This window comes from Suncus etruscus, chromosome 19 (assembly GCF_024139225.1).
Source record: "Suncus etruscus isolate mSunEtr1 chromosome 19, mSunEtr1.pri.cur, whole genome shotgun sequence".
Taxonomy (NCBI): domain Eukaryota; kingdom Metazoa; phylum Chordata; class Mammalia; order Eulipotyphla; family Soricidae; genus Suncus; species Suncus etruscus.
In genome coordinates, this window is record NC_064866.1 from 6667920 (window position 1) to 6693831 (window position 25912).

The 25912-nt window shown below is 41.1% G+C and overlaps 1 protein-coding gene across 1 annotated transcript in view; it reads right to left on the reverse strand.

The window, feature by feature from the left end:
* Positions 1-25912, reverse strand: part of CD101 (CD101 molecule) — an 80821-nt gene that overhangs the window by 23050 nt on the left and 31859 nt on the right. The window contains 18 exon segments of the mRNA XM_049766021.1: positions 2615-2892; positions 2895-2937; positions 2939-3040; positions 7317-7441; positions 7444-7585; positions 7587-7634; positions 7636-7677; positions 7679-7725; positions 8362-8383; positions 8385-8441; positions 8443-8478; positions 8480-8547; positions 8550-8712; positions 8714-8754; positions 14575-14961; positions 21448-21492; positions 21495-21863; positions 23545-23925. Of these exon segments, the coding sequence (XP_049621978.1) occupies positions 2615-2892; positions 2895-2937; positions 2939-3040; positions 7317-7441; positions 7444-7585; positions 7587-7634; positions 7636-7677; positions 7679-7725; positions 8362-8383; positions 8385-8441; positions 8443-8478; positions 8480-8547; positions 8550-8712; positions 8714-8754; positions 14575-14961; positions 21448-21492; positions 21495-21863; positions 23545-23925 (2396 nt within the window).

A 25912-nucleotide genomic window follows, 5' to 3' on the forward strand; every position in this document is an offset into this window, starting at 1 on the left:
AACCAAGATGCCCTTCAACAGACGAATAACTAAAGAAACTGTGGTACATATACACAACAGAATATTATGGCAAGCCGTCAGGAGAGATGAAGTCATGAAGATTTTTTCATATACATGGATGTGCATAGAATCTATTATGCTGAGTGAAATAAGTTAGAGGGGAGAGAGGATAGATGCAGAATAATCTCACTCATCTATGGGTTTTAAGAAAAATTAAAGGCATTAATATAATAAGGCCCATAGACAATAGAGTTAAGGTCTGTAAGGGTTAGGAAAGACAGAACTCACAATTTGAAGCACACCACAAAGAGTGTGGAAGTACTGTTAGGGAAATAACTACAGTAACAACTAGCATGATGAGTGTTAAAGAATAGAGAAAGTAGAACACCTGTTGCAAATACAGGCAAGGGTGGGGGAGGAGGACCATTGGTGTTGGGAATGTTGCACTGATGAAAAGGGGGTATTGTTTATGACTGAAACCCAACTACAAACATGCTTGTAACCATGCTGTTTAAATAAAGATTATATATAATATATGACATATAGTATTTACATATATATAAAAGAGTAGGTGAAGGGTCTACTATGACAATGATAATTGGATCTGATCACTTTGGACAAAAACTGGGTGCTGAGAGGAAATAAAGTGACATATATGCACCCCTCATTAACAAAGTACAACCACAGTGTCATAAAAAAAAAAAAGAAGAGAGAGAAAGAGAGAACAAATATGTCTTCCCCAGAGACAGGCAGGGGGTGGGGAGTGGAAGGAAAATGGGGGAAAGTGGGTGGCAATGAAGTGCACTAAATGGGCAATGTACATTCTGTGACTAAAACCAATTATGAACATTTCTGTAACCACAGTGCTTAAATAAAGCAATTATATTTTTAAAGAAAGGTATGGAAGACTCTGCTAGGGTGTTTGGGAAGATAAGATTCAATTTGGGATGGAACTGAGTCTGAGAGTTCTCAGGGTAGGCAAGTGGGAAATCTATAATAGACACTTGAGTAGAAAATTCTTAGAGTTCCAAGAATTAGAACACTCTCACTGTTCAACACTGGTTGAACTGGTCCAATCCACTGGTCATGGATTGGTATTGAAATATATTATGCTTAAAGTCCACAATCCTTACCTTTTAATTGTTGTTTCTGTTTTTGTTTCTGGGCCACACCAGGCAGCGGTCAGATGCCTGGCTCTGAGTTCAGAAATCACTCTTGGCAGGCTTGGGGGGCATATGGGATGATGGGGATCGAACCCAGATCTGCCACATGCAAGACAAATGCCCTACCTGCTGTGCTAATCACTTCAGCCCTCAACTATCAATACCTTTATAAATCACAGTGTCTTTAATAAAAGAATTTTTTTAAAGAAAGGCTTAGAAGTTGGGTTTGGAGAAACAGTAAGAGCTGGTAGGGGTGGTTGCACATGGCTTACCTAGGATAGATCTTTGACACCACATATGGTCCTTTGGACCTAAAGTGATCCCCAATCATAGAGCCAGGGAAGTAAAGCTCCGAGCCCACCAGGGTGTTCCCACAAGACAAACAAACAAACAAACAAAAACAACAATAGGAAATGGTTTGGGGTTTAGGAGTAATTACCTTGATAAAGGAAAATTGAAACCAAGGCAATATTTTAAAAGCCCAATAGAAGACAGGGGTGTCAGAAAAGAAAGGGGTTCAAGATCTTCCCATGGAGGACATCCACATTAGAAAGAGAGGAAGAGAGGGTCCTGAAGAACACACAGAAGGGAAATCAGAGCCAGAGAAAAGAGATTTTTTATATTCAATCCTTCTGCTGCCTCCAACATACCACGAATTCCTTAAGGGCAAGAGCTGTTGCCTTATTTATCTTTATATTACCATTTTGCCTAACAAAGTTAGGTTCAGTATCATCTTCTTTTTGTGGTTACATTGAAACTAGAAATTTAAGCATCCACTAGATCAAAATTGCTTGCATCCTGTTGTTGGGGTCAGGGCCAAGGTTTCCCAAACCTTAACTGTGACATTCATTAATTTAGAGTTTAAGCAAAGCTGGAGGTGACCTAACCGATACCGAGAGATCCAATCATGCCCTGTTCATATTTGGACCACAGCACTCTGAGACCCACATAAATGGATGGAACTTCTATTGCCATTTTAAAGATCTCATGAGGAAGAGGCGATTCACTCAGTAAGTCATTCCAACAGTTAACTACACTTATTTGCCTTCTGTTTAGGCAGTCGATGTTGGAAAGCAATTTCTCCATGCCTCCCTATAGAGTTGTACAGTTTCTGTTCACATTGGGAGAAATATGCTTCGTATTACTCTTTCTCTGCCAAATTACAGTACAGCCCCACCGGAATGACACAGCTTGTTATTATCGAGATCTGGAGATACAATACCCCGGGTACCCACAGAGACCAAGCTGTCAGGCAGAGAGGCAAACCAATCAAAGGGATTTTTGTTCCCATTTGAGTTCTGCAGAGTCCCAGACTGATATCTATTAAGTGAGACCACATATTCTGGGGGGCACCATTCTTGTGACTCAAGGTCATGCTTTGACCTTTATATAATCAGTCTTTGAGAATTACTGTTCAAGAAAAGATGGCAACCCTACAGAAAGAGAAAAACACCTATAAGGTTTACCTGTAGCTCTGATTTCAGTTCTGTTAGACCAGACATCTTTCCTTCCAGCTTGTACCAAGTGCCATCGGCAGACAACAGCCATTCTCCACGACGCAATGTATTTTCCTCCCTGGGTCATTATTGTCCAACGTTCAGGATGTGCAGCTGAAAACAAGTCTGGGGCAATTTTCTGACTGTGGATTTGTGTTTGCTCCATCGGTGAGAAAATTGGTCCCCATATTTTACAACCTGGGCTTGGTTCATTTCCAGGATCCTCAGCCATGTGCATTAGTGAAAATGGGAGCAAAGTACCAGATAATGGCTAGTTGAAAGATTGCCAGCAGACTGGGACAGGATGCTACACTCTATCTCTGTATTGGAGTTAATAGAGATTTCTTGTACTTGACTGCTGGTATTCACATTTAGCTTGCTCTCTAAATGGGAAAGAATAGAAAACAGTTACTCGGATTTGCTTTGCTTGGCGATGGAGATTTAAAGGTAGAAGGGACAAAAGGTGAATGCCGGCACAGTCTCCTACATCCATTAAATGTCTCAATTTGTACTCATAGCATCCCCATTATCTCTTCCTTTAACAGTTGAATCACTCAGGCTGACAAGGCAATCTTTTTGCCGTTGGACTAACGGCATTACCAGACATGTGATTCTGGTGAGTCAAGCCAGGTTCTCTCTCACACCACAATAGGCACAAACTCTATCACGGAGTCTAGAGAATTATTTCTGATATAATGTTAATTTGAGGGCCAAGGGCTAGGGGGGCCACAACTCAAGCAGTATTCAGGCTTTCTACTATGTCTGCACATATAGATTCTCTGGCAGTGCCTGAGGAATCATTTGTAGTGCTATGGATGGAACCCAGAATTAGTTTGCATGCAAGGCAAGTGCCTACCTAGTGTATCTATTTCTCTGGTCCTATAAAATTGGATTTCTCTTCATTTTTTCCATCCACTGGGTCCTACTCTGACTCTTTGCCTGGGGGTGGGGCATGGCATAGGGTGGAAAAGAAGGGTCACATAGAAATGCCCAACCTTGGGGCCCAGGAAAGATAGGCATGGAGGTAAAGCGTTTGCCTTGCGTGCAGAAGGTCAGTGGTTGGAATCCCCGGCATCCCATAGGGTCCCCCCGAGCCTGCCAGGAGCGATTTCTGAGCAGAGAGCCAGGAGTAACCTCTGAGCACTGCTAAGTGTGACCCAAAAACCAAAAAAAAAAAAATGCCCAACTCTTCTACAGTGATAAGCATCTTCATCCTGTTACCTTCTCTGCAGCATTTCATAAACCCAAGGAGATAAATGTGCATACTGATATTCTGTCTGCTCTTTTAACTAGAGCAGCCCCTAGAAGTACTTTGTTTCATATTTATTCTAACTCCCTGGGCTGACGTACTTTTGTTCATTGATAACTCTTTATTCTTCCACCCACAGATATTTATTAAACATCTAGTGGTTTCTACTTGATTCTTCCAAGCTCTGCGACTACCTTCTCTCAGAGGATTCACAGTCTAGGAGAGAGGACATACAGCAACAGAAGGGGTGCTGTGGCTCCCAGAACACAGAGTTGGGTCCCTAGTTCAAAAGGAAGGAGGGTAATCAGATTTTTCCTGGAAAGAAAAGGCTCTGAGATAGAATTTCTTTTCTTTGATTTGTTTTTATTTGGGACCAAGCTTGTGCTCATGGCTTACTCCTGGTTCTGTGTTCAGGGATCACTTCCGGCAGGGCTCAGGGGATCCTTTGTGGTACTGGAGATCAAACTTGGGTCAGCTATGTCCTTCTAATTTACAATGGCTCTGGTCCAAAGATGCATTTTTCTTCCATTTTAATTTTTGTTTGTTTTTGTTTCGTTTCTGGGGTTTAACCCCATCAGTGCTCACTCAATTCTTAATCTTGTTCCATACTCAGGGCTCATTAAAGGAGGTGCTTGGAGTAACCATGTAGGATACCAGGGATCAAACCTGGGGTTAGTCAGAATCAAGACAAGTGCCTGCTCTAACTGTAATTATCTCCACAATAAAGTCTCTTTTATTAAATTTTTATTTACAATGATTCCAAAGTTGTTCCTAATACACTTAAATTTTCTTTCCACAGATAAAGTTGTTCATGATTGAGTTACAGTCAAACTTTCGCAAGTGCAAATTTTCTAGCCATCAATGTTCCTAAGCTTCCCTTTCACCCTCCTTATGCCCTCTCCCCTTCCTGTCACTGGGGCATACATTTTTCTTCTCTCTCTCTCTCCTCTCTCTCTTCTTCTCTCACTCTCTCTCTCCATCTCTCTCTCTCTCGTCATTTTCTCTTCCTTTTTTTCTCTTTTAGACACTTTGGTTTGCAGTACAGTGCACATTTCCTGCCACCAATGTTCCCAGTTTCCCTCCTACCTGCATTTCCTTGCCTGCCTCTAGAGGCAGGCAGTTTAACTTCTCTTGCCTCTCTCTTATTTTTGACACTGTAGTTTTCACTATGGGGTACCATGCATATAACTTTATCGCCTTTTCAGTTCTTGTCCAGAGTGATCAGTTCCCAGACCATCACGGTCACAGAGGACCATTTTAAAGTCTCTTTTTAAATGGTAGTTTAAAGCAACATGGTTAATAAAGCACTGGTGTTTATGGGTTTGGATGTACCAAGTCATGCGCCTTCACCACCAAAGTACCCAAGTCCCTTTCACCACTGCCCCAGATCATTGCCAGTTGGCTCTTTTGTCCTTCTACTTTTCCTCACTGTTCAGATAAACTATTCTTTCATCAAAGAGGGAGGATTTGTCATCATTTGGTATTGTTTATTCTCCTTGTTTTCAAAGGATAAGTTTTTGTTTTAATTATATTTAAAGAATGCAATTTACAAAGTTATTGACAGTTGGATTTTAGGCATATAATACTTCAACTCCAAGCCTACCACACTGCCAACTTCCCTCTCTCCGGAGTTCCCATACTCCATACCTTCCACCAGCCCCCACTGCACCCCACACCTACCACCATCAGCAGGCATATTAGAAAGTTTGGTAGTTGCATCTTAGATTTCATGTTTTCAGTATTATTGAGGGGTCTGTGCTTTTCCACATCACCAGAATAAGCAAAGCTCTGACCCCCGTTCCCAATTACGTCCCTTTCTTATCTTCCTTCCCTCTTTATTTCTTTCTTCTCTATCTTAAACTGGAGGTCAAGAGTGATCTAGGCACCCTCCTTTACTAAGTCTTAAATATTAATAGGCATTAGTCTCATGAAGTGAAATTTAAGGAATTGCACATAGAAGAAGCCATTTGAACAAGATCTTTAGAAGGGAGAAATAACATTAAGTATTTGAAGTCCTGCATACTTTCATGTGGATCTCAAATCAAAGATGGAGAATGAATAATATGGCTATATATAATAATATATATAATATATATATAATATATATATAATAATAATATATAATGTATAAAAGACTTGGACTTTGCCATAAGCATGAAATGGGACATGAAGTTACAGATGTTGCAGACTTCTTCCAATTTGGGTTATTGGTAAACAGCAGTCTGGGTTACAGGAACAATGTAGGAATAAGCTTTGGGGGGGGACAATATTGGAATCATCATGTTTGACATATGGCTGGTAAAATGTGTTTCAGAGAGTGTTATATAAATGAGAGTGGAAATCAGAGAAGAAATCATTCAGGATAATGCATTTGCTAGTTGTCAGCATATAGGTTGTAACCTAGGAGTAGGACGGAGCCTACTAAAGGAAAGTGTGTGGCATAAGACAAAAGGCAAGCTGAGTATGAAACCTAAAGGAATGAATCATATGAAGGAGAATTCTGCAAAGGAGAATGAGGACAAACAGAGTATTAGGAGGGAAACCAAAAAAAACTCTTGTATAATGAGGCCAAGGGAAAATAAGGTTTCAAGAAAGAAAGAACTAGGTCAACAATTTTTAAAACATCATAAGAATAATGAGAGAGCAAATTAAAGCAAAAGTTCATCAACAAAGGTGTCATTACTATTGCCAGTCATTTTTGCTAAGCAGCAAAGATGATAACGAGGCCTTCCATATTAGAGCATTTATTGGGTGTGGCAGATACTGTATTGGGTCCACAGTGGACACCCCTCTTGAGATTATACTCCATCAATTTACATAAAGGGAGCCATGACCCTGACACTAAGTTACGAGACTTGGGCAAATTAGGTGACATGTCCATAGTAATGCTGTTGTCCATTGTCATCTCAAATCACTTCAAAAGCTCTAAAACTCCCTGTTTTAAAAGTATGGAGTTATGAAAGAAGAATAAGGACATGGCCAAGCTTTGGCAGTTGTTGATATTGGTTAATGTAAAAATGTTTTCATATTTTATCAACTATATGATCATCCCATACCTACTACATTTTAGCCTGGGTGTTACTTATATAAGACAAACAAGGTGTAAAGGCATTTTTTTATTTAAAACTTACCTTATATTGGGGCTAGAACGATAGTACATAGAGTAGGGTACTTGCCTTGTATGTGGCTGACCTGGCATCTAGAATTCCTGGCTCTTCAACTCTAGTTGAAAAGTCATCCCTAAGCTCAGAACCCAGGAGTAAGCCCTGAGCACTGCCAGGAGTGGCTTGCTCCTCAATTAAATAAAAAAAAAAAAAAAAAAAACCTCCACAGAAGAAGAATATTTTAAATAAAACAGAAAACATGTTTAAAATAAAAAATCAAGTGTGATTTCCAGTGGGTGCTTACCTGGTAAAGTGAACAGCTAATCCTGAGAGGGTGAGGAGAAGGCAGAAGCCTTGCAGGACTGCCTGCTTGAAGGGAATTTTTGTCATAAACGTCAACTTTTACACTGAAACACCCCACCTCTTCTCGGTGGCATCATGAATCAGAAGTTGAGGACAGAAAAGGAGACTGTGAAACTTTGTCTTTCTTTTGAAACTGCAGTGGGAATCCCCCCATTCAATAATGCCATCGTGAGTGATGCGAAGAAGTTGATGGAAGTCTTGAGATGGCGGTTGGCTGGAAAAGCCATGTCACAGTGATAGGGAGTTGGAGGGCCGAGTAGTCCCGCTTTCACCAAGCAGGACAGGCCAAAGGTACCACTTAGGCTTCACTTGTGGTTGGGCGGCTATTCAGAATAATCTTAAACTCGACTCTGTGGTGCAGAAAGCAGATACACAAAGTCACAGGATGCTTACCTGCTCTAGTGTTTATGTCTCATTTGTCCTATTGATCTCTCTTCACATTCTTTCCTACATTGAGTGGAAATGGGGGAGTTGATTTCACTATATAAATCTCTCTCAATTCTGATCTTAGTACTCCAAAGTTGGGCCCTTGTCGGAGACTGTTCTTCATAGTAACCAGCAAATGAGCAACGGTCTCTCTGTAAACAGCTGCTATAAAACAGGTGAGGGGAGGTTTCCCAGCTCCTTCAGCTGGCTCCTTTCTACTCATCCACCCACACACTTTGGCTTCAGTATCTAGCATAAACTAGATGTGATTTCTTAATCCTTAGACTTCTGTAGTCAGAAACCAAATGGCCAAGTGTTGGTCACATTTGCTTTTGTTTACTAGACACTGATTTTAACTCATGTTTAATGTTTCTGGCTTCTGGCCCACCCTAACACCATCCAATTACACTCTAGATAGCCCATCTGGAACATGAGTCTAGAGAGTAATGTCGACCGGATGAGCTAGCCAGAGATAAGGCTGAGCGTTCTTGAGGGATTCAAGATAATTACACACTTAATATCATGGATACTACAAGTTATTCATGTCAATGAATACTCACCCAGAGGAAGCACAGTGATGGGGCATCTTTTGAGACCACTTCCGGTCTCTAGGCCTGCATCCGGGACTCTCAGAAATTTGGACACTCATAGGTTCCACCATCAGTGAGGGTTGTAGAGGGTGATCTCTAACTGAAAGGTGGCCCAGTTTACTTTCTCCAGACTTGTGCTGCTGGAGAGGGTGGATTTTCCAGGAGGAGGGGTCCTCGTTGTACAGTGCCACTATAGTCCATGCCAGCCACAAACACTGGTTTGTGTTGGCCCTGTGGGATATGCCACCAACTCACAGATAGGAGACCTTCTGGCCCACCTTGCCTGGCAGACGAGGCTCAGGAGGGCTCTCCTTCCCACAAACGATTGCTGTTTGTTCTTGGTAGACACCACCAGTTGTCTAGCTGCAATGATAGATATTTAGGGAGAAAACTGTGTTTCAAGTCAATGAAAATTTTTTTAAACTACAGTGAAATCTCATTATTTAGGACTTGACTTGTTTGTGATAAGTCTGAGCTGGCTGTTTACTCCTACTCCACCCTCAGGGGGAAAAATTATGCCAAAGACTTAAAAGAGCATAATCAAGATAGAAGAAAGAATAGCAAGAGAATCTGTTTACCCTTAAATGTTGTATAATTTTCCCTTAATTTTAGCAATCTGTGAAATTGGCCCTTTCTTAAAAATATCTACTTAGAAAAACAGTAGATAATATCGTGCTTGATCAAACAGAAAGGGCATGTGAGTCTGACAGCAATGAAGCCATGGTTATTATCAACTTTGGGGGCTTTAGAAATGGAGACTTTCACAGTTCAAAATGGAATTTCTCACCTTATACACTTCTCCCAAATAAATATGTGTTTTGAATAGGAGAGCTAAGTAAATCTCACTTTACAATTACTTGAGACAAAAAGGCATGTAGATACATATATAGCTATCTAAGCACAAATACATATGTATATCAGTGTGTGATTGGGTAGACATGTACATATATATCAAATATTTGAATAATATAATCACATACCTGGAGTATATATATTTATATTTGATTCAAGAGGGATCCATCTTATGCCTGAACTACAATTAAAACTCAATGTAAATCTGGTTCACAGACAGAAAATTTAACATGTGTAGAATGTAGAGATTCATGGGGCCGGAGAGATAGCATGGAGGTAAGGCATTTGCCTTGCATGCAGAAGGTTGATGGTTCAAATCCCAGCATCCCATATGGTCCCCCGAGCCTGCCAGGAGCAATTCTGAGTATAGAGACAGGAGTAATCCCTGAGCCCTATAGGGTGTGACCCAAAAACCAAAAAACCAAAAAATAAAATAAAATAAAAAGAAATGTAGGCATTCATTGAACAAGCACAAACTCTCCTGTGCAAGATCTCACCTGGATACTTTTAGTGGGCAATGCAGAGAACTCAGGAGTATCAGCATCCTAGGGGCCCAGCATAGTGCTTAGAGCCAATAACCCTGCAGTCAGAATTATCTTGGGCAACATGGTTGACCTCTTGAACCTCAATTTTCTTTGCAAAACATGAGGATAATAATAGTATCTGCCTTATTGCACTGCTGAAATCACCAAACAGACAGCCCATGCCAAGAGCTTAGCCTGTCTGGCACAGGAAAGCACCCAGCAAAGGTTAAGTATTGAAAGGCCCTTGGTGAAAGCAGAGGAAAGGCAAAGCCAAGAGCTAAAGGAAACAACAGAACAGAATAGATCTGGCAATGGAAATCTAAGATCTGTCTGAGTAAATTTTCAGATCATTTTTACCTGATGAGGAAGTGTAATCTTCAACTTTATATATATATAGTTTACATATAAACTTAGTTTATACATACATACATATATATATGTATATTATGTATATATATATAAACACAAAGGCAGAAAGGTTAATTTTCACAAGTAGGTTACACACAAACCTGCTTTCAATTTTGAGATATGAAGGAGATAATTATACTTAATTTTTTAAGTTTAAAATAGGAGTTGCTGAAGGAATAGTTGTTGGAGCATTGTCCTACTAAAATTCAACCATCAGCAACTTGTGACAGTTTATCTCATCATGAATTAATTATTTTTAAAAAGGAGCTTGAGGGATCCAGAGAGATAGTTCAGTGTGTTGGCCACTTGTCTTGCATGTGGTCGACCTAAGTTTAATTTACAGCACTTCATATAGTGTCTAGAAGTCCACCAGGCATTATTCCTGAGCACAGAGCCAGGAATAATCCCTAAGCCCCACCAGGTATTCTCTCACCTCCTCCCTAAAGAGATTACTAGATATATAGTACAGTGGGTAAGGCTTGGCACACAGCTGACCCAGACTCAATACGTGGCATCAAGTATGACTCCCTAGAGCCCATCAGAAGTGATCTCAAAGCACAGAGTCAGTAAGCCTTGAGCACACTCACATGTGGTCCCAAGGCCTGCCCCCCTCCCACATATAGAGTTTAAAATGGACTCCTGAGGCTGGGGAGACAAGTATAAGAATGCATGCCAAGCATTTTTGATCCCCAGCACTATGCGACCCCTAAGAACTGCTGAGTGTGGTCGTGGAGACCCCAAGCATGGCCTGGAGTGGCCAGAACTCCCTAGGAATCAGGATCCCTCAGAACTCAGGGTCTACTAGCAGTGAGGGACTCCTGAGTGAGTAAAAGTAAAATAAACCATTAGTAGAAAGTAAATTGTATTCATAATCTCATTACTCCAATACAGCCATTGAGTTCTTCTCACTAACATTATTTGAAAAATAAAAGAAGGTTTTCTTAGCCCACTGTCATTACTGCATCTTGTTAGAATTAAGAACTAAGAAGCTAAGAAACTTTTGGATATAAATTCCATTTTTCTGAAGGCAAAGAGGACCTTCTTTCTGTTTAAAAATTGTCATAGAACCATAAAACTCTGCTCACAGGTCAATGCTTTAATTTTCAAATTGAATGCCCTATAGGATCCTTAATAAATTTACCCCAATCTTTTTCTTTTTTTCTTTCTCTAAAGCCAGGTCTCAAATTCAGCCTATACCAAGAACTCTCCTGGGAGACCTGTCCACTAGGAGACATTGGTCTGTGCAGTATATATATTGTCTTTGGATTTTAAGGACACACATTTCCCTACCTGGGTTAAGAAAGGTTGTATGGGGATGTGGAGAGAAAGGAACTCTCATTCACTGCTGGTAGGAATGCTGCCTAGTTCAGCCCTTATGGAAAACAATATGGAGATTCCTAAAAAAAAACTGGACATTGGGGCCAGAGAGATAGAATGGAGGTAAGGCATTTGCCTTGCATGCATAAGGACAGTGGTTTGAATCCCAACATCCCAAATGTTTCCCCGAGCCTGCCAGGAGCGATTTCTGAGCCTAGAGCCAGGAGTAACCCCTGAGTGCTGCAGGGTGTGACCCAAAAACAAACAAACAAAATTTAAAAATCTGGGCATTGAGCTTCCATTTGATCCAGCTATACTACTCTTCAGGATATACCCTAGGAACACAAAAACACAGTTAAAAAATCCTTTCATCGCACCTACATTCAATATAAATAGTAGTGCTATTTACAATGGCCACTCTGAAGACAACCAAGATGTCCTTCAACAAATGAATGGCTAAAGAAACTGTGGTACATATACACAATGGAATATTATGCAGTCGGCAGGAGAGATGAAGTCCTAAAATTTTCCTATACATAAATGGACATGGAATCTCTTATGCTGAATGAAAAATGGTCAGAGTGAGAGGGACACACACAGAAAGTCTCACTCATCTATGGGTTTTAAGAAAAATAAAAGACATTATTGAAATAATTCCCAGAGATGAGGGTTGGAAGGACAGATTCATGATATGAAGCTCACCACAAAGAGTGGTGAGTGCAGTTAGAGAAATAACTACACTGAGGACTATCATAACAATGTCAATGCATGAAGGAAGTAGAAAGCCTGTCTCGAATACAGGTGTGGGGTGAGGTAAGGAGCAGATGGGGACATTGGTGATGGAAGGTTGCACCAGTGAAGAGGGGTGTTCTTTTTAAGACTGAAACCCAACTACAATCATGTTTGTGAACACGGTGTTTAAATAAAGACATTTAAGTAACAAAGAAAGGTTGTAGATAAATTTCAGGGGAGACAGACACATCCAGCAGCAGAGATCTGGTTCTATGTCAACCAAACCTATGAAATTTTTCCTGAATTCTAGAAAATGAAACCAAATGTTCAGTAGGAAAACAAACAGAGTAGTTCCTGGTTTGCCACTCTCAGCTAAAGCTTATGCATTTTCACTACCAGTTAATGGGGTGAAGGCAGAGAATAGGAAAGGAGGTTAACCCATCTTTAGTGGTACCCACAAAGTGCCAGAATGATAAGGATAGCTTTAGTTTTTACTTACTTCATTTTTGCTTTTGCTTTTGAACAATTCATCTAATTCTCGCATCTAATTCTCTCATATTAGTAGATTTGCTTGTTTCCTCACCACACATAAAGCACACATTCTTTAAACATGCTTCTTGTGCCCCAATCTTCATAAATTAAGCAAGGAATCCAGAAAACTAGTAGGGGGGTAGGGCATTTGCTTTGCATGCAAGTCACCTGGGCTCAACTCCTCAAACCCTGCTAGGAATGATTCCCTAAGCACAGAAACACAGGCCAGGGGTAAGACCTTAGAATCAAGGTGTATGGTTTAAAAAAATAAAATAAAAATCACAAAACTGGGCCCGGAGAGATAGCACAGAGGTGTTTGCCTTGCAAGCAGCCGATCCAAGACCAAAGGTGGTTGGTTCGAATCCCGGTGTCCCATATGGTCCCCCGTGCCTGCCAGGAGCTATTTCTGAGCAGACAGCCAGGAGTAACCCCTGAGCACTGCCGGGTGTGGCCCAAAAACCAAAAAAAAAAAAAATCACAAAAATAAAAAATAAAAAATAAGGTAAACAAGAGCTAAGAGGTCTTCTCTATGTTGGCCCCACATCTTGGAGGCCTCTCAAGGCAAGTGTCTCTCCATATCACATCAGGATGCAGGAAGCAGTCTGCCTTCTCCTTTCTTTTGTTTGTTTTTGGATCACAGCCAGTGGTGCTCAGGGGTTACTCCTGGCTCTGAGCTCAGAAATTGCTCCTGGCAGGCTCGGAGACCATATGGGATGCCAGAATTTGACCACCATCCATCTTGGATCAGCTGCATGCAAGGCAGATGCCCTACTGCTCTGCTATCTCTCAGGCCCCTGTCTGCCCACTCCTATAGCCCTCTTCACATCTCACTCATGCTCATGCCAAGTGGAGACATAATGTTTTGTATCACCTTTCTACTTCAGGTTAGGGTCACAGAGTGATATCACAAGCTACTGAAAGAAGTTGGGGGCACAAAGAGGGGCTCCATTCTTCAGAAAGGGGGCTGAACTGCAATGCAGCTCTTTTCTCCTTTTTTTTGGTAATATCTTTTTTTAAGCACCATGATTACAAACATGTTTGTATAGTTCTTTTCTCATAAGCTCTTCATGTTATACACACCACAAAAGAAGACAGAAATCTAAGGAATAAAAATCAGGATTGACAGAAGTAGAATCAAAGAAGTCAAAGAAAAGAGCTCAGGACAATGCAGTTGTATTGCTATATGGCAAGGAAGCAGAAACTTAAGAGGCTGAAGTGGGGGTCGGAGAGATAGCATGGAAGTAAGGCGTTTGCCTTGCATTCAGAAGGATGGTGGTTCAAATCCCAGCATCCTATATGGTCCCCCAAGCCTGCCAGGAGTGATTTCTGAGCATAGAGCCAGGAGTAACCCTGAGCATTGCCGGGTGTGACCCAAAAACCAAAAAAAAAAAAAAAAAAAAACCAAACCCAAAAGAAGTGGCTCATCTCTGGTCACAGCCTATTTTAGGACGCAGAAATTGGATAAGGCTGCAAGTTAAAATTGTGTACACCCTGGGGCCGGAGTGATAGCACCGTAGTAAGGCGTTTGTCTTGCACATGGCCAATACAAGATGGAACCCAATTTGAGTCCTAGCATCTCATATAATCCCCAGAGCCTGCCAGGAGCAACTTCTGAGCACAGAGCCAGGAGTAACCTCTGAGCACCACTGGGTATGACCCAAAAACCAACCAACCAACCAACCAACATACAAACAAAATGTGTATACCCCTTTGACCCTTGGAGCCCTGACTCCTGAGTCTTTAGGGGCCCCATTCTGCCACCACAAACTGCATGTAACCAGAAAGAATGAAAAAGAATGCCCACAGAATGTACACACACCTGCCTGCTTCCTTAGGTGCACATGCCTGTCTGGTGACTGTGTTTTCTGCAACACATGCCAGGATCCCGTCTGTGTTCTTGTCACTTCTTCCACGTCACATCGGTACCTGCCTTCATCCTCCGGGCCCAAGGTGAGAATCTTGAGAGAAAAAGTCTTGGGGTCTAACTTTGAGACCTGGAACAACCCTCTGCGAGCTCGCTCTGCGTAGCCTTGCTGCACCCCCAGAACGCCATCAGCACCAAGGCGGGCCACCTCCACCTCATTGAAGAACCAAATTATTTGAAACTGGGGATTCCGGCCTCTGCCTGCAACCAGGCAAATCAGTTCCAGGGGCTCTCCTTCTGTAAATGTGCTCTGAGCTGTCAGATTGATGTGAATGTCTCTCCCTAGGAAATAGAAGCAAGATAAGTGTGTTTAGAGGAGCCACTTTAAAGTTTTTCAGTCTCTTTTCTTTTCTTTTTTTTTTTTTTTTTTGGTTTTTGGGCCACACCCTGTGACGCTCAGGGGTTACTCCTGGCTATGCGCTCAGAAGTTGCTCCTGGCTTCTTGGGGGACCATATGGGACGCCAGGGGATCGAACCGCGGTCCGTCCTAGGCTAGCGCAGGCAAGGCAGGCACCTTACCTCCAGCGCCACCGCCCGGCCCCTTTCAGTCTCTTTTCAATATCAAATGACACAGTAAAAGAATAGCACAAGGAATAATATTCATATGGGAGTCCAGCTCTCTAGGAGAAGGCAAGGCTACATAATATCTGGAATTTAAAAATTCTCACAAGGGGCTGGAGAGATAGCATGGAGGTGGGATGTTTGCCTTGCATGAAGAAGGACGGTAGTTTGAATCCCAGCATCCCATATGGTCCCCTGAGCCTGCCAGGAGCAAGTTCTGAGCACAGAGCCAGGAGTAACCCCTGAGCACTTCTGGGTGTGACCCAAAACAAAGCAAAACAAAAATTCACCCAATGTGCTTAATATACTGAGCACAGGTAGGTCAACAGAGATCAATCCCCCAGAATCACATAGTTCCTTGAACATGCTGGGATGGGAGTCGCTCCTGAGCACTGCTGAGTGAGTCCCCCCTAAGACCCTTGATTATTCTTTATATCATTTAGAAAGGACATCACAAGCAAAATTAGTTCACTTAGTGTTTAAGGGGAGTGCCCTGTCTGCTGTATTATGGCTCTGCCTCCACCTTTAAGCAATGCAATTCTATTCATCAAAAATGCCTGCACAGTATGTAAAATGCATAGAATGATGTGTAGAGAGTAATTTTAATTTTTTAAATTAAAAGTATCAAAATGGGAGCCCGAGTGATACCACAGTGGTAAGGCGTTTGCCTTGCATGCAGCCAACCCAAGACAGATGGTGGTTCGAATCCTGGCATCCCATCTGGTTCCCCAAGCCTGCCAGGAGCGATTTCTGAGTGCAGAGCCAGGAGTAACCCCTGAATGCTGCCAGGTATGGCCCCAAAACCAACAAAAAAATTAATAATAAAAAATAAAAATATCCAAATGTCTGTAAGTGTGATGCTTATAAGTATGATGCTAAAGGGGCCGCACATTCAATCTCTGTCACCATGTCACCCTATGTCCAATTCCAGTTGCTCTTGAGATCTCAGATTTGCCAAGCACCTGAGCATTGGTAAGAAGCACCAGTCAAGTGTGTGCAACCCCTGGTCATTACAGAAACAAAACAAAGGAAAAGGAGAAAACTGAGAGAAAAATATGATTTTATATCAAACAATGCCATAAATATCATCCTATGTAGTGGTAAACAGCTAAAATTATTCTCTGTGATCAGGAATGAGACCAGGTTACTCACTCTTACTATTTCTATTCAATGCAGTACTGAAAGTTCTAGCTACAGCATTAAGAAAAAGAAACAAAAGGCCATCTAGAAAATTAGCATTTGGAGAGACAGACAGAGACAGAGACAGACAGAGAGAGAGACAGAGACAGAGAGACAGAGAGACAGGGAGAGACAGGGAGAGACACACAGAGAGAGACAGAAGAGACACACACACACAGAGAGAGAGAGAGAGAGAGAGGAGAGAGAGAGGAGAGAGAGGGAGAGGAGAGAGAGGAGGGGGGAGAGGAGTGAGTGAGATAGAGAGGAGAGAGAGAGAGAATAAGATTGTCTGCCCTTGGGCCAGACAGATTTTACAGGACTTAAGGCACTTGCCTAGCAGTGGATGACTCAGGTTCAATCCCTGACACCTTATAAGGGTCCTTGAACCTCATTAAGTGTGATGCTAAGGGGCCAGAGCAATAGCACAGCAGTAGGGCATTTGCCTTGCACGAGGTTGACCCAGGATGGGCCTGGGTTCGAACCCCAGTGTCCCATATGGTCCCCCAAGCCAGGAGCAATTTCTGAGCGTATAACTAGGAGTAACCCGTGAGCGTCATGGGGTGTGGTTCAAAAACAAACAAATAAAAAATAGTGTGTTCCCTGAATACAAAGCCAGAAATGATCCTTAAGCATAGCTAGTGTGCACACCCCCCAAGAAAAAAAATAATTTTCTAAAAATATAAGAATTATATATACTATAAAAGACTATCTCAAACCTGGGAGGACTAATAAACCATTACTATAAAGTTGCAAGAGCATAATAAAAAATGGATTGCATTTCTATATACTACAACAAATGCTCAGAAAAAGAAATTAATAAAACAACCCCAGGCTTGTTATTTCAGGGTCCTGTTCTCCCTTGACTATATCCCCACCCTCCTCTTCTTTTATCCCATGCTAGAGAAGTCTGTTCTCTCTCTCTCTCTCTCTCTCTTCTCTCTCTTCTCTCTCTCTCTCTCTCTCTCTCTCTCTCTCATTGTTGGGTCACACCTGGCAGTGCTCAAGGGTTACTCTTGGCTCTGCACTCAGGAATTACTCCTAGCAGACTGGGAAACAGTACAACAGGCAAGGTGCTTGCCTTGTTCACAGCATGATTTGCTTTCGATCTCTGGTGTAGTCCCTGAATTTTTAAATAAATAAGTTGTAAACTGAAATATCCAGTTTCCACAAACTGAATATCAATATGAGGAGAATAAATATGGACCCCTATCTCATACTGTATTAAAAATAGCAAATCAAACTGGCTTAAAGGTTTAATTGTAGGAACTCAAATGACACAACTATTAGAAGAAAACAACAAGAAATATAATGGACATTGGTTTATTTATGATTTTTGGGGGGTAAAGGTAATTCTGAAATCATAAAAATAAACAAAGCAAAAATAGACAAATGGATCATAAAGTTTAACACTATTATAACTATCTAAAAAAATAACAGCACACACAAATAGACAAATGGAATTGAAAACTTTTACACAAAGGAAATAAGCAATAAAAAGAATCCATAGAACAGGAGGAAATATTTTTCAACCATAAGAGACCAATATCCAAAATTTATAGGTAATTCATATAACTTAATAGCAAAAAACCATAATGAAATCTTGATTTCATAATGGGACATAAACATTTCTTAAAAGGCATAAAATAGCCCGCAAATATAGAATAAGTTATTATTATTTTTTTTTTTTTTGGTTTTTGGGCCACACCCTGTGACGCTCAGGGGTTACTCCTGGCTATGCGCTCAGAAGTTGCTCCTGGCTTCTTGGGGGACCATATGGGACGCCGGGGGATCGAACCGCGGTCCGTCCTAGGTTAGCGCAGGCAAGGCAGGCACCTTACCTCCAGCACCACCGCCCGGCCCCAGAATAAGTTATTATTAACGATGCTAACAATGCCAATAATTAGAGAAATGGAACTGAAACCCACAATAAGATATCATCTCACATTTTTAAAATGGTTCTGATCAAAGTATTGATGGGAATGTGGAGAAAAGGAAATCCTTGTGGTCTGTTGAAGGGAATAGAAGGCGGTGCAGACACAAAGGGAAACACATGAACAATTCCTATTATTAGGAAATAAAATTAATTAGAGAAGAATATTGATCTTTTGGTAGTAGAGGTTATATACTGTATTTTTAAAATGTGTGGAATTGTGCCCCTAAAATGCTTGTAAACCAATGTTGTTGTGTATGTAAATATTTTGGGGGATTACTATGTTACTCACCCTAAACTGGTGATTGTGCCCTACCCTAGGGTGTGACCTGGCATTCTGCCCCCACCCTAGGGTAGGACCTGATTCTGCTTTCACCATTGGTTGGTATCTGATCCCAGCATTGGATGGGACCTGACTCTGGAGTATAAAAACAGGAGTCTGTGGAAGGCCGGGAGCCTTTTGCTGGCTGGAACTGAATCTGAGTCTTTGGACTTCAGTTTTGTCCATCCGAATAAAGCAAATATTTCCACGAGCCTGATTGTCTGCGAGCTGTTTACCAGCCATTTCACCTCAGAACCGTGGGCTAGACAGGGTGGCAGACGCGTGCTCCGAGCTGGAAGAAAAGGGCCTCATTCTCCATCCCTCCATCAGTCAACCTCTTCAGGGGCTGACCTGCTACACAATGTCATGTCAATTATAAATGAAAAAATTAGAATTATCATCTGATCTTAGCTATTCTACCTCTGGGTATAGATCCAAAGGAAATAAATAAATTCTTGAAGAGATACCTGTACTCTCTGTTCATTGTAGCTTTCTTATAATTGTCAAAATATGGGGCCAGAGTGATAGCACAGGAGGCTGACCTGGGACAGACCTGGGTTCGACTTGCAGCATCCCATATGGTCCCCTGAGCCTGCCAGAAGCAATTTCTAAGTGAAGAGCCAGGACTAACCCTAACCCATCCAAGATTGTCAAAATATGAAAGATGGAAAAAACCTAGGTCCAATGACAAACCAATGAAGAATATGTTGAGAGAATTCAGTCATGAAAAGAAGAAACTCTAGGCCAGGGAAATCTGGCTCAAATAATACAGGTACATATTTTGCATGTGAGGTTCTGGGATCAATATTGCACCCGGGAGCCCTAAGTGGCTCCCACAACAGCAAAACAAATATTTTTTAAGGAAAATAATCTGTTATATTCAACAACATAGTGAACCGGGAGGACATTACGGTGACTGAAATGCCAGATATGGTAGACAAATTCTGCAGAATCTCACTTATGGGTAAAATTTTAAAATACTGAATTGGGCCACAGAGACAATAGAAGAATTAAGGTGCTTTTCTTGCATATGTCAACCTAGATTTAATCCATGGCACCACATATGATCCCCCGAGAAATTCCAGGAGTGATCTCAAGTACAGAGCCAGGAGTAAGCCCTGAGTAAAGCTAATGTGGACCCTAAATCAAATCAATAAAACAAAGCAAAGCAGACTGGAGTGATGGCGCTAGAAGTAAGGAGTTTGCCTTGCAAGAACTAGCCTAGGACGAACCGTGGTTCTATCTCCCAGTGTCCCATATGGTCCCCCAAGTCAGGAGCGATTTCTGAGCATATACTAGGAGTAATCCCTGAGCACCAATGAATGTGGCCCAAAAACAAAAAAAAAAGGCAAAACAAAGCAAAATAACAAAAACAAACAAACAAACAAAATTCCCAAATTTATATTATCAGAAAATGTAATGGTTTCCAGGGCTTAGAAAGAAGTAGAAAAGTGAAGATGATGGATACAAGCTACTAAGATTTGGTTATGCAGAATGAATGTTCCAGAAATAGAATTCTAGTATGCTGACTAAAATTAATAATGTGGTATTGTACACTCAATATTTGCCAAGAGAATAGCTCCCATGTTCCTACTATACCACATGCAATACATATGTGAGATGACAGATGTTACATAGCTTGATTGTAGTCATCTCTTCCCAATGTATACATGAATCAAAACACCTCATATCGTAGACCTTAGACATAGATCAATTCTGTGTCAAAAATAAGCACAGACTGTTTTCCATGCCAAAAAATATAGTCTGAAGAGAAATCAATAAAGCACAGGAGACTATCCTATAGAACTCTCTTGTCTTGTATTCTTAATAATAATGTTCAGTGGAACAGATGAGCATGCTGCCTAAAAATAGAAAAAAATCCTTCCATGATCCACCCTTGGGTTCACTGCTTTTAACAGTGGCTAGCTATGAGTTTAGCAACCCCCTTCTTTTGGACCAGTGCCTGTGGAAGGAGAGCAGGAATCACAGCTGAGGCTTTCTGCCTGCTTTGATCAACATGTGAGGGGGAATGAAGTAGGAAATCAGATCGAGTGAGAAAAGGGGTCAGGCAGGTGGAAATGCCAGCATCAAAGAAGACAACATCTTACATGGAAATCTGGAATCCTCTGTACCTCATTGTTTGTGGGCATGGGCTTAGGAGACAAACAGTGTCTTTAAGTGTCCCTCCGTCTCTACCCTACATCAGTTGGATGAGCTTAAGTAGAGCATGTAGGACATTTGAAGCCAAGATTTCCTGTTTTAAAAATGAGGAGCTGACTTCTTTCCTCAGAGAGTTGGAACTAAAATTAGACAACATGGATAAAATGCTTATCTAGAGCATGGCCAAAATGGTAAGACTATTCCAAGCATAGCTTGTAGATTCAAGCTAGTCCAGGCTGTTATTTCCTAAGAAAATACTCATGGACAGAGCTCAGATGTCATGATTGTTATATTTAGTCAACTTTTTCAAGTGAGCAAAACAAAATCTACTCAAATGTTGAATTATTTTCAGGATCAACAAAATATTACAAATTGGGGCTAGAGTCGTAGCACAGTAGTAAGGCTCTTGTCTTGCATGTGATTGACAAAAGTTCCATCCCCAGTGTCCCATATGGTCCCCCAAACCAGGAGCGATTTCTGAGCACATAGCCAAGAGTAACCCCTGAGTATCAGTGTGGCCCAAAAAACAAAACAAAAAAGTGACGAATTACCAAAAAGCAAAATCTGTACATATTCACTCCCAGCATAGTCACTAATTTCTGGAGAAGATAAGTACCTGCTAAGCGTATCTTCAGAGTTGTTTCATCTGTTTTTTTGTTGCGATGGGTGTCCAGGTCTCATCAGGGTCCTGAATCCATTCAGTGGCCTCACATGAGAGTTGGCCTTGATCAGTAGGCTGGAGTTTCTCTAAAGAGAGTCTGAAGGTTGAGGCCCCAAACTTGCCAAGACTTACATCATGGGCTTCAAATCTTTCTGTATATAAGGGCCCAGGGACCAACATGAAATCTCTGGAGAGGGAAATAATCTTGGTGGCTTGACTGTCTTTTCCAGTCTGCTTCAGGTACCAGGTGACCGAGAGATGAGTGTGCTGAGCTGTGTCTGTTGATGCCAAACAGGTAAGCTCTAATGGCTCACCTTCATCCTTATTGAGTGTCTGGGGTCTCATGGCTGCAGAGAGTGTATCTGGAATAACTGAAAAACAAAAGATGATAACTCACTGCCCCAGTGCCTACAAGAAAAGTCTCTGTAGGTGGGGCTGCTACCCTGACCTAACCATCTGTAAAGTCCAGAATTGGAGCTGATTTTCTGCTGGCTGCTTTCCAATCCATATGCTTTCTCCCTTGCCTGCAAGAACATTGGCATCAACTGCATGCATAAAGTCTGTGGAATTTGCCAAAGCTAATGGCTCATTCATTGATATATTGACCCTCACTTTTTGTAGCATAAGCTGTACCAATTTAGCTACTCAAACAGTCTGTACAAGGGAACAGCCCTGAGAGTGAGAAGACCTAATTTTGGTCTTCAGATCTGTTCTCATTTGACTCCATGAATTGGACCAATTACCTGATTTTTCCGGGACCTTCCCCTATTTCTTTAAGAAGATAAAGTACTGAAGTAATCGGTGGTAAATTTTCATTCAGAGCCAAAACATGCCTTTACCAAGATTTTAATGTCATTCTACTTCCTTTACATCGACTCACATAATTAAGATTTATTAAGTATCTTTAGTTTTTACCACTAAGCCTAGGGGCCGAGATAAAGGTTATTTTTTTAATGGAACTCTGGATCAGAAAAATACCAGATAAGCAGCCCATTTCCATATAAACTAGTGATTCCTAATCACAGTGTGTAAATATAGCATTATCAAGAGGCAAAATGATGGAAATATTGCCCTAGTTGGTCAACACAAGCATGGTAATATCTAGACTGGGTGACAATTAGATTATGAGTTAGCTATAGGTCTGAGCCATAGCACAGTGGTAGAGCATTTGCCTTGCACACGGCCAACCCAGGACAGACCCTGGTTCGATCTCAGGCATCCCATATAGTTCTTGAGCCTGCCAGGAGTTGAGTACAGAGCCAGGCATAACCCCTGAACATGACCAGTTATAGCCAAATTCTACCCCCACAAAAAATAAGAGTTAGTTAGTCTAAAAAGGGCTTAATAGATACTCTAGGCCAACAGACAAGATCATAATTTTAGTGACTATGATCCTTTACCCATAGATAAATATGTTAAAAATGATAAAAAAATGTTAAAAATAATAAAACTTTTTAAAAAAAAATGATAGTTTGGAGGCTGGAGTGATAGTAAAACGTTAGGGCATTTACATTGCATGTGGCCAACCTTGATTTGATCCCCTGCATCCCATATGGTCCCCCAAGCATTAACAGGAGTAATTCCTAGTGCAGAGCCAGGCATAACCCCTGCGCACTGCTAAGTGTGGCCCAAAAAGCAAAACAAAATAAAAAAGAATAATAATTTAAGCATAAAACTTTCCAAGCTAACAAGTTACCACCAATTATATAATGAAAACTCTCTTATCAAGTTATTGGTCTGTCTCCAAGATGAGATATAAGAAAGAAATGAGATACAGAGAGCTTTCCAAGCTTTGTATCTTAATGTTTTTGCTGGTATCAACCTGGAGACAACATTAAATAGGTCTTGTGAAGACTATATCCTTTTTAAATTTTCATGGCAAATTTGACTGTCAAAATGAATGGAGAATTTTAGAAACTGGGCAATACCTCTTTGCTATCCTCCAAATAGCCAGAAAGGCATGTAGGCTCTATTGTCAAAGCCAATAGTTCCCATTACAAAATACTATAATGGTGGAAACTCCAGTATCTCATGGGTGGGCAAAAAACTTACCAATGAGTTCAGTTTTTGCACTGTAATTCCCAAAGTATTTTCCATCAGTGTTGGGTGTGTGACACTCATATATGGCAGAATCATTCATCTGGAGCTTTGAGATATGTAGCAACACTGAGTCACCTTGGAGTCTCTCTATGTAGATATCTTTGCTTTGAACTCGCTTCATATAAACTGCATAAGTGAAGTCAGTATCCTTGGTACTGATGACCTGGATTTCCCGAGATGGGGCTGATGGCAGGTAAACAGACCACTGAAAATGCTGCTCAGAGGGTCCCTGGTAGCCAGCCACTTTGCAGCCAATGCTGATATGGTAACCTTTAATCCGGAACAGTGGCCCTTTTTGAATTGTTACTTGTCTTTGGCTGATGCTGAGATCAGCTTGCAAGGACAAGAGAGAAAAGGGAATAAAAATAGATTAGTGCTCCAGTGCCCAATGTACCCCATTATGTTGCTCCCTGTGTTACCATTCAGGTAAATGAGATCGTAGGTTATTAGCTAGAAGCTTCTCAAACGTTCAACACCTTCAGACTGAGTAGTGAAATGATTAGATGAGTTCAGTGTTCTTTTATAACTTCCACTTCCACAGCCGTCTCTTGTCTCTGGCCCAACACAAGTGAGGCTTCAGCCACGGAATACAGCTAAACAAATCTGCATATCTAAGAGCCCTCGTGGAAATAAAGATGATCTATGAGAAATTACCTTTTTGTTATTTTAGGGGAATAATGCATACTTTGTCAAGTCTTCAATTCCTTTGTAAGAGTTACCACACAGTAATTGCTAAAGAGGCAAAGTCAATGGTGTGCCTCCCCTCTCACACCCTAATATTTCTAGTTGGTAAATACTATTTGTAGCTCCTGGCCTGGTCTGATCCAAGATGAGCTAAAATTAGCATCTGAAGAGGCAACCAGCATTTCCTCTCTATCCTGTGAAGGGTTTTCTGTTTTGTAATAATTTAAAGAACCACTAGTGATTTCTTAAAAAAAAAAAAATCATCAAGGTGGATCTTTATGAAGGATCTTTCTAAAAATGGATCTGGAAGGAGAATTGATTTTACACCTCTCTTACCAAAACTTACCAGTTGAAACTTCTATGGAATATTGTCTCTTAGGTCACATCTGAAATCTTGGATTTAAAAAGGAAAATGTTATTAAGTCTTGACTTAACAGCATTTCCTCTGGTGATCACATATTGGCAAAACTATTTTCAGAGATGAAAATGTCTGTTTATTATTTGTTTTGGGGGAGCACACCCAGCAATGCTTTGCAGTTCCTCCTGATTCTGTACTCTGGAATCACTCTTAGTTTGCTCTGGGGACCATATAGGATGCTGGAGAAATCAAACCCTGGCAGGCTGTTTAAAAGGCAAACTCCCTACCAGCTATACTCTCACTGGCCCCGTATCTTATCTGAACAAAGGCTATTTTATTGTGATGTGTAAAAAGAACAAAAAGCAAGCAATAAATATGCCAAAAAGGAGAGTGAGATATTTCTCTTCTTTGGGGCACAGGGGTGGGGGGGGGTGAGTAGAAAAATTTTCCCAGCAGTGGTCTAAAGCCATTAGTTCTTCCTGGGTCAGGAACATTTAAAGTAGGTATGGAACCCAGGATTTCACTTTTTCTAGACACATGCTCAGTCCCTTTGTGCCATTTCCCAGAATGGCTTTGAGCCAGAGCTTTGAGCCCAGGGCACAATACAAGGACAGAACAGAACAAACTTATAGCGGTTGACCACGATGCACTTGGAAACTAACAGAATATAGTTCATAAAAATAAATAAATAAAAAGTAGGGAAGAAGCAGAATAGCTGTTGAATTTTTGGGATTCACTGGACAAAGAATAAAGGAGATCAGAGCACAGGAAAAATAAGTGAGAGGAAGAACAAATGGCATTCTAGTGACCAGGATCAAGCTGAAAATAGAAAATTTTGCAATAAAAAGATTTTTCCTGGTGTGGGGGAAGAAGAACTGTAAGAAAAAACAAAACAAAACAAAAAAAGGCCAGGCAGAGTAAATATAGTCGTGTGAAAATGTGTATGCAAAATTGGAAAACAAACATTGAACTCATCAAAAAACTTGACGCATTCCCAGTAATAATTTGGACTATCTTAATTTATTCCTAAATCTCAGTTTATGTGACATTCGCCTTATGCTATCTTTATCTTAACCTAGGAGGAGAAGCTGGGTTATCTGAGAACATTTCACTTATTCATTTATTTTGGAGAAAGAGGTACACCCAGTAATATCTGGGAGCTACTCTCAGCACTGTGTTTAGAGGTTGTTCCTGGTGGTGTTTAGGGTGACCATCATGGGATGCCTGGGCCCATGTGGACTCAGTGGAACCTGGATCTCCCATAGATAAAGCATACAC